At 44.4% G+C, this 9,674-nt stretch overlaps 1 protein-coding gene across 1 annotated transcript; it reads left to right on the top strand.

The window, feature by feature from the left end:
• Nucleotides 1–387: 387 nt before the first annotated feature.
• Nucleotides 388–6,941, top strand: rpl14 (ribosomal protein L14). Its single transcript, XM_078216891.1, has 6 exons — nt 388–510; nt 820–921; nt 3,959–4,053; nt 6,137–6,236; nt 6,441–6,494; nt 6,828–6,941. Exons 1-6 carry the CDS (start codon nt 508–510, stop codon nt 6,888–6,890), a joined length of 417 nt encoding a protein of 138 aa, XP_078073017.1. The 5' UTR covers nt 388–507; the 3' UTR covers nt 6,891–6,941.
• The last annotated feature ends 2,733 nt before the right edge of the window (nt 6,942–9,674 follow it).

The raw sequence follows: 9,674 nt of genomic DNA, 5'->3' as shown, positions 1-9,674 counted from the left end.
CTATGCTATTTCTATGCGTCTATCTGCAGACTTTCAAGCGCCTGCTCCCTCACCTACAACGACAACCGCCATGACAACCCACACCGCATGCACTTCTGACATTGGGCATGCGCAGTGTGGCTGCGGACCGGAGGAGGCGGGAAATGGATCCGCTCGCCTTCAGCGGGGGGGGGGGGGGGAGAACAGTGGGAACGGCGCATGCGCCCCTGGACAGCCAGCAGATGCGGCGCATGCGCGCCCAGATCAGTCGCCACAAACCGCACATGTGCGTCCAGATCAGACGGTAAGAACGGCGCATGCGCGCGCCAGGAATCCGACACGAGCAGCGCATGCGTGCGTCGGGCACCCGACACGAAAAGCGCATGCGTGCGTCGGGCACCCGACACGAACAGCGCATGCGTGCGTCGGGCACCCGACACGAACAGCGCATGTGCCGCCTGTGAGACCGGAACCGGAAGCCGCCCCCGTATCTCTTTCTCTCTCTCTGTCCCCTGGCTGCCGGCCGCCATGGTGAGTGTGGAGCGGCCGGTGATAATCCCCCAGCCCCGCGGGGGGGAGGCAGGGCGCCACAGGCCCGCATTGGATTACCGACAGAATAACATTCATATATAGCGCGGCTCTCCACACCCAACCCAACCCGGTCCCCGGGAGGACAGCCCCTCCCGGGGGCCGCGTGTTCCCGGCTCCTGGGCCTCAGGCGCGGGTTAGGCCCCGGCCGGTGGCTGAGCTCCAGGCCCCGGCCATCCTGGGTTGATTCAGCCTCCCCGGGCTCTCTCTATCTGTGCCCGGCTGATTCTCTCTCTCTCTCTCCCTCCTCAGGTCTACAAGCGATACGTGGAGATCGGCCGCGTGGCGTACATCGCCTTTGGCCCTCACACTGGCAAACTGGTGGCGATTGTGGATGTCATTGACCAGAACAGGGTAGGTGCTCTCCCACTGACCCCCCTCTCTCACAGAGAACTCTTTCATATCACATTGCTCTGGTTCTCCCCCTCCTCTGCCTTCACTGGGCTTCTACCAAATATAGACGAGAGTCTCACAAGAACTAGGCACACTCACCTCACTAAGTTAACACTTAAATGCAATTTTAGAAGTTTACATCCAGCACTTTGAGTGCCACACTATTATAATTTAGATGCAGGGGCTGATGGACTGGTGGCACAGTGGTTAGCACTGCTGCCTCACAGTGCCAGGGACCTGGGTTCGATTCCCGGCTTGGGTCACTGTGTGGAGTTTACACATTCTCCCTGTATCTGTGTGGGTTTCCTCCGGGTGCTCCAGTTTCCTCCTATGGCCTGAAAGTGCATTGACCCGAACAGGTGCCAAATTGTGGTGACTAGGGGAATTTCACAGTAACTTCATTGCAGTGTTAACGTAGGCCTTACTTATGACTGATAAATAAACTTTAACATTCCTCCAGTCACACAGATTCACACACTCTGGGTGAGAAGTTGTCTCAAAAATTACCTTTAAATTGGGCAAAAACAAAAACTGGATGCTGGGATCTGAAACAAAAACTGAAAATGCTGGAAAGTCTCAGCAGGTCTGACAGCATCTGTGGGGAGAGAATAGAGCCAACATTTCGAGTCTGCATGACCCTTCGTCAGAGCTGGACAATCATCTGGACTCAAAATGTTGGCTCTATTCTCTCTCCACAGATGTTGTCAGACCTGCTGAGGTTTCCCAGCATTTTCTGCTTTTACTTTAAATTGGGCATCTGGTTGATGAAGCTGATATGCTTGTGGCAGGGTTGTATTTTGTTTATATTAAATCTTTTTTCATCTCTGGCACAGTTGGTAGTACACCCTCCATTCTAATTCAGCAATTCTCAAAGTTTCTCAGTTGAAGGATGCTTTTTTAAATGGATTAATAATCTCAGTACATCAGCCCCTGCATCTAAATTATAATAGTGTGGCATTCAAAGTACTGGATGTAAACTTTTAAAATTGCATTTAAGTGTCAACTTAGTGAGGTGAGTGTGCCTAGTTCTTGTGTCTATGTTTGGTAGTAGCCCAGTGAAGGCAGAGGGAGAGCCAACACAAAGGGGAACCACCTTGCAGCGAAAGAGGAAGCACGGGGGCAGTAACCCTCTGGCTGCTGCTCACTAATCTGTTCACGACTATCGTGCTCTGGGTTATCGATCACCCTTGGGGCCCATCCTGTAACATGGTCCCCGGAAAGTCTCCATGGATCTCCGTTTGAGAAGCCGTGCTCTAGATCCAGAGATTTTGAGTTTGTGCCCCACCCAAAGAGTACTAAAATCAAGTCTGACTCTTTCAATGCTGAGACTATTGTTATGGTCCCCAAGGGGAACTTAACCAAATAACCCCCCTAAGAACAAATTGCTTGGTCCGCCCTGAAAAGAATTCCTCTTTTCCTTTAACACGAATCAGAATCAACACACATTGCCTGTGAATTCGAGGAACATAATGATTCAAATAAGAAAATCAAGTTTGCTTTAAGTCAGGGTTTCTCAAACGTTTTGAGCTGTGGAACCCCGGTGACTTCCTGAGAACACTGGGCAACCCCAGACATTCTCATGATGTCAATTTTCCTTGTTTGCTGCAAAATAGGTGTCTATGTATATATCTAGCTATATCTGCATATGTTAATCTGGTAATGAAAAAGTTCTCTGATTAAATATGTCTTACCCTTTGTCATTTTTAATGGGAGGAATGATGCTGGAAAGCTGATTCTAATATCGGACGCATCTCATTCACGAGTACACAGCTCTCTCATGCACGCTCACACCTTTCCCTCACACATTCACGCACTCTCTCACACAAACGGGCGGCACGGTAGCACAGTGGTTAGCACTGCTGCTTCACAGCTCCAGGGACCTGGGTTCGATTCCCGGCTTGGGTCACCGTCTGTGTGGAGTCTGCACATTCTCCTCGTGTCTGCGTGGGTTTCCTCCGGGTGCTCCGGTTTCCTCCCACAGTCCAAAGATGTGCGGGTTAGGTTGATTGGCCATGCTAAAATTGCCCCTTAGTGTCCTGAGATGCGTAGGTTAGAGGGATTAGTGGGTAAAAATATGTAGGGATATGGGGGTAGGGCCTGGGTGGGATTGTGGTTGGTGCAGACTCGATGGGCCGAATGGCCTCTTTCTGTACTGTAGGGTTTCTATGATTTTCAAACACACTCGCCCTCACTCTCATTTGCTGAGTTTAAGGTGATTAGTCTGCCACTGAGTCTGTAGAAAGGGCACTCTTTGTTACTAAGCAGTATTGTTTGTGTCTCTCAACAGATGCTTAAGGGGTTTGAACTGAGGCCTCAGTGGTTGAAGTTTGCTGGGCAGGGGTGTTGGTCTTAACAAAGACATTCTCGTGGTAGTTCAAAATCTCCCTTTCAACAGATGGGGTCTGTCATTAGGAATTTGTTTCGTGACTTTTCACGTTTCCCATTCCTTGATCCAGAGCTTGTCTGCTGGTAAATCTTGCTCAGAAAGGTTGCTCCATGTGGGAGGTGGGTAGTGGTGAGTTGAACAGGTTGACATGGAGTGGTAAGTCATGTGCAGTATGGATAGTTTCATCAGTGTTTTGTCGTAGTGAATTGACTTGTGATCTGCTAATCCTCCCACAGCCTCTGTTGTGATCCCGCAGCTATCTTTTCATCAAATCTAACTGCTTGCTCTCTACCAGTTGATATTCTTCCAGCTATTGCTTCTTTCCTTATAGAGTCCTTCCTTAAAGCCATGACTGTGTACTATGGTAGAAGAATCTTTGTTACTCTTCAGCCTGCTTAACTACAGCTGTTTTCTATCCTCATTGTCTTTCCTATGAAGTGCTCTGAAATGACTGTCAGTGAGGGTCAGTAGAAATCATTGCTGAAGCATCGTGATTTGGGGGAATTCAGCCTTTACCCATGTAGACTTCATACTTTGCTTTGTAAGATTTTTCTTTGCAAACATCAGCTACGAGCTGCACTAAATCAGGCCACTCCTTTGAATCTCTCCTAGGCATTGGTGGATGGCCCTTGCAGTGGAGTACGGAGACAAGCAATGCCATTTAAATGTATGCAGCTCACTGATTTCAAGATTCAAATACCACACAGGTGAGGTCTGGATTTCTTCCACTCAAGTTAAATATTCTTTTCATACTGAAGCGGAACTCAGCATTGTTCATTTGTTTATGTTAGAATCTCATTGCTCTGCTCAGAACCTTGAACTGGGTTCAACCCCGGTTTCTCGGTGATGAGCCAATTCATTGTTTTAATAGAGTTGAGGGTCAGATTAGATTCCCAGTGGACTGAAACAATTCCGTTGAAGTCAGCGCAATGACTTGTAACTTGGGCAGCATGGTGGCGCAGTGGTCAGCACTTCTGCATCACAGCGCCAAGGATCCCAGGTTCAATTCCTGGCTTGGGTCACTGTCTGTGTGGAGTTTACACTTCCTCCCCGTGTCTGCGTGGGTTTCCTCTGGGTGTTCCAGTTTCCTCCCACACTCCAAAGGTGTGCAGGTTAGGTGGATTGGCCATGCTAAATTGCCCCTTAGTGTCAGGGGAACCAGCAGGGTAAATGTGTGGAGTTGCGGGGATAGGGCCTGGGTGGGATTGTGGTTGGTACAGACTCGATGGGCCAAATGGTCTCCATCCATTGACTCTGTCTAAACTCTTACTGACTCAGAAAAACATCCAGCATAATTAAGGACCCCACACACCCCGAACATTCTCTCTTCCACCTTCTTCCGTCCGGAAGAAGATACAAAAGTCTGAGGTCACGTACCAACCAAACAGCTTCTTTCCTGCTGCTGTCAGACTTTTGAATGGACTTACCTTGCATTAATTTGATCTTTCTCTACACCCTAGCTATGACTGTAACACTACATTCTGCACTCTCTCCTTTCCTTCTCTTTGAACGGTATGCTTTGTATAGCGTGCAAGAAACAATACTTTTCGCTGTTAATACATGTGACAATAAATCAAATCAAAATCCTTCTGTACTGTAGGGATTCTATGGATTCTATGAACTTATACTGCAGTATGGCAGAATATGGGGTTGAATGTGTGGTTTCCTTTGGGCAAATTGCACAGTTGTTACACGTTTGTTTTGTAGCACGGTTTTACTGATGGTTTTGTGCAAGGATGTGATCTTGCCAGTGTCGGCCATGTTACCAGGACATATCTGCTCATCTCAATTTCAAGACTGTGTGTTTGTGCATTCCAACAATTTCCTCAGGGCATCTTTTTTTAAAAAAGTAAATCCTGGTGGGGGGCAGTTTTAGGAGAAATGAACTTGGGACAGTTTTGGAACTGGATCACCCAGAGTGTGGTTAGAATATGGAACTTGCTGCCACTGGAAGTCATTAAGGTGACTGGCACAGATGCATTTAAGGAGAGCACAGGTCAGCATGTGGCGAGGCAAATGAAAGATTCTGCTAATAGGGTTAGGTGAAGAGATTCGGGAGGCAGTTCATGTGGAGCGCAATCATCAGCATGACCTATTCGGACTGAAGGACCTTTCTGTACTGTATGTTCTATGTAATAATAGTTTCACTGGCGTGTAGGTTGTGTACTTATATCCTTTGTATAATGGAATTCCAAAACTGGATTTCATTAATTATGGCCTAACTATTGCCATGTCCAATGTCTTTACTCTTAATATCTATTTATAAACTTTAACAAATGCTACTGGTCTAGATACATGGACTTGTTCTTTCAGGGAAATTATGCATATAAACTCCTAGTTTTCACTCTCCATTCACAGCTATCAACATTTTCCTATTGAATGTGCCATAATCCATTGCAATTCCATGTGGTTACACTTGTTAATTTGCACCCATCTACCTCCCGTCTGTTATCTGAGGAAGTTGGCTTTGGTTGGGTGGCCCACCCAAAACATGCTTTAATTTGAAAATGAGTAGAACTTGGGTCATTTTCCCAGCTAAGGAATGTCAGTATTCTGTTTACTTTGAGTTCTTATTTCTTCAAACCGTTCCTAGTGATCACTTAGTGCATCATCACAGAAGCTCCTCTGAGCTGCTTAATGTAGTGTTTTGTTTTGGGGGAGGGACACATTTAATTAACATATGCACCATATAAGAAAGGCTTTTGAAGTAAGCTACTTGCTGAGCAAAATTGCGCACATTGTGTAATTGGGTGGCCTAACGAGCATGTACATTATGTCATTTTCTCTTAGTGTCCGCCACAAGTATGTGAAAGCTGCTTGGGAAAAGGAAAAAATCACTGAGAAATGGGAAGCCACCCAGTGGGCAAAGAAAATTGAAGCCCGTGCAAAGGTCAGTGCTTTATCAACACCTTTACCTATGGGGAATGCAAGTTAGTGTTTGTGTTGAGCAGTTAGTGCTGGTGTTTAACTGCAGATTGTAATTCAAAAAGCTATAGATTTACATCCTCACATGGGTGTGTCAACGTCTTGTCTAATTAATTGACTTCCCAAAAAGAGTGAATATAATTGACCTATTTCTCTCTCTCTTTCTCAGAGAGCCAAAATGTCAGATTTTGATCGCTACAAGGTCATGAAGGCCAAGAAAATGGTGAGTTAATTTTCACGAGTGACTGATCACTTTGTTGTTTGGTATTTGATGAAATGTATGCATTTCAGCTTTTAAATTTGTTCTATTCATGTAGCTTGTTTAGGTAAAATGTGAATTAAAAATTCTGTTAATGTTATGCATACTTAGTAGACCCTTTTTGATTTTGCACTATAGTCACAAAGGGGGGATATGTATGCCAGAGAAATTTAAGAGTCCGCACCACATGCTGTCAGTCAGTTCCCATCTGGTTCAACAGCAGCGTGTGACCCTGACACTGAGCGTGTAATGGTTAGCTGGATTGCAGTAACTTCATTTCTTCTTCCCTCTCCACAGAGAAACAAAATTATCAAGCAGGAGTTGTCAAAACTGAAGAAGGAAGCTGGCAAGAAAGCATAAATGTTCATTGTTTAAACAAGAAGAATAAACCTGATACCCCAAAATTTCAAATTGGTCTTTGACTTTATTGCCTGTGTTGTTTGGTGGATTAATATGCAGCATAGCTGGTTAGAAATGTTTGCTTTGCATTTTGGCTGAAGAAGCTTCGCTTGTAAATACCCCAATTTCCAGGTTTCTCAGCACTGGGTTGTTTCTAGTGAAATTACAGGTTTAACATTGATGTAATGGTGTGTAAATTTAGAATGAGAGACAAACCCTTTTGCCAGATAATTGGCCTCAATGTTGCATACTGTTGATGTGCAATTAGGCCAGGGAGTAGAAGTGACTGAGGTATGGATGAGGCGAAATCCAGAACTTATTAATAAATAGATGCATACTTAGTAGACCCTTTCTGATTTTGCACCATAGTCACAAAGGGGGGATATGTATGCCAGAGAAATGAGAGTCTGTACCACATGCTGTCAGCCAGCTCTCCATCTGGTTGAACAGCAGCGTGTGACCCTGACAAAGTGTGTGTGTGATGGTTTGCTTCACTGTTCAGTTGCTCTACAGTGCAAAAAACATCTTGAGTTGAAGAGTTTGCAAAAGTAAATGGCACCCACTCCAGTAATATTGTCTTGGTTTCTCATCTGATGAGTTAGACCATGATGAAAGCAAAATACTGCGGATGCTGGAATCTTAAAACAATAACAGAAAATGCTGGAAAATCTCAGGTCTGACAGCATCTGTGGAGAGAGAATAGTTGACAAAGGGTCATCTAGACTCCATGTTGGCTCTATTCTCTCCCCGCAGATGCTGTCAGACCTGAGAATTTCCAGCATTTTCTGTTTTGAGTTAGATCATGGGCGGCCTTTGCGACTATTAACACCGCGTCATTGCGTTTTTGTTGTGATATTCAATTTTAAAAGACTGGCATGTGTCAACCTTTACATGTGTTTGGGCAATTAAAGTGCTAGTATAATTATTTACCCCAGTATCAAGAATGCTTTAGTTTTGGGAACTTGAAGCTCCCCAGGATCTCCATTTTCTAGCTGGTGCTTGTTGGTCACTGCCAAAACCTGATGGGAGACGTTGGAAGTTGTGTTTACCGTGCATTGCATATAGTGGGAAAATCTGAGTGTAGACACACTCAAGGTACTATCCCACTTGTATCCTCTAACTGATTATCCAAAATTGCTGCATGTGTCCAAGCTCTGACCAAGTCTACAACTGTAAAACCCCTCATGTTCTGACAATTGTGCTCTTTTATCCATCCCCAATTTTTAATCACTGCATCTGCTAAGGCCGTTGCAGATTAGCAACTTTAAAAAAACTACCTAAAACAATTTGTGGGAAATGGAAAGTTGGCATTTCCAAACCAAATTCTTGGCAAATTGCTAAGTGTCCCTGCTGGCTGCAATTCAAATATATCAATAGCAAAAAAATGTACCAAACTGAATTATTCCTTTTTTGACATTTTACTATAATTATCAGTAAATATGTCTTTAAAAAATTGACTTACGGTGGGTAAAGTTAAAACTTTCGACTATTGATTCCTGTGTTTAAAAAAATATTTCCAATAGCATATTCAGAATAACTTTTAATCTTGAACTATATTAGGAACAATAATGATTGCAACCATAAAGCCTGTACCTCAAACCTAAGCCATCTATATACGTTCTCTGCCATTCAATTGCATTTATTTTGAGAAGAATTTTTCTTGCTAAAATGGTTACTTGAAACTAATAAGAGGAAGAGGACATGGGTGGGAGTAGTCCATTGGCCCTTTAAGAGCTATGTTGTAGGATGGGGAATACATCAGGAGATAATGAAGGCATGCAAAAAAATACAGGCAGTGAATTAATCATGGGTGTGTTCAAACTTCATGTGGATTTGGAAAATCAAATTGGCAGAGGTAGCCATGAGAAAGAATTCATAGTGTGTATTTTGAGATGGTTCCTCAGAATATACGTTTTGTGGATCCAACCAGGGTTCATGGCAATTTTAGGTCTGGTGATGATACAGGTTTAATAAACAATGAGTGAAAGGTCCCCTACAAAACTGACCAGGTTTCCCACGGATGTGGGGTAACATCAAAGCTAGTTCCCACTGACAGCGGTAGGACCAGAGAATCCTGTCGCGAGCAAAAAACGCACTACCTCCTGCCGGCGGGAAACACGTGATTGGGAGGCCAGAGAATGTCGCCCATAATGTGACAAAGGCAGAAGATTGAGAAAGCTTTATAAACCAACAAGGTAACCCAAAATAAATTGAGGGAGAAGATGTGGGACTAGGTAATGGCAAAGGAGTTAAATGCATACTTTGCGTTAGTCTTCATGTTGGAGAAACTAATGTTCCAAAAAAACAATAACCGGGGGCTGGGGGGGGGGGGGGGGAATAATTACAAAAGCTCACTAGACAAAAAGTACTAGGGGAAACTAATGGGGCTAAAGGCTAATAAGCCCTTTCTGATCTGTTGCATCCGAACATTAAAGGAAGTAGCTACTGTCATAGTGGATGCATGGGTAGTAATCTTACAAGAATCCTCAAATTCTGGAGAAGTCCTAGAGGATTGGAAAACTGCCTTATTCAAAAAGGGCAGAAGACAAAAAATGGGCCAGTTAGCTTAACATCTGTCACTGGGAAGATGTTAAAGGGTGCAACAGCAGGGCATTTAGAAATACACAATATAACCAAGCACAGTCAGCATGGCTTTATGAAGGAGAAATCATGACTGATGAATGTATTAGAATTCTTTGAGGTGTTAACATGCAGCATAGATAAAGGGGTGCCAGTAAATGTAAT

Source organism: Mustelus asterias, chromosome 7, assembly GCF_964213995.1.
Source record: "Mustelus asterias chromosome 7, sMusAst1.hap1.1, whole genome shotgun sequence".
Classification (NCBI taxonomy): domain Eukaryota; kingdom Metazoa; phylum Chordata; class Chondrichthyes; order Carcharhiniformes; family Triakidae; genus Mustelus; species Mustelus asterias.
Note: the sequence above shows the minus strand (reverse complement) of the source record. Positions and strands in the feature narration are given on the sequence as shown.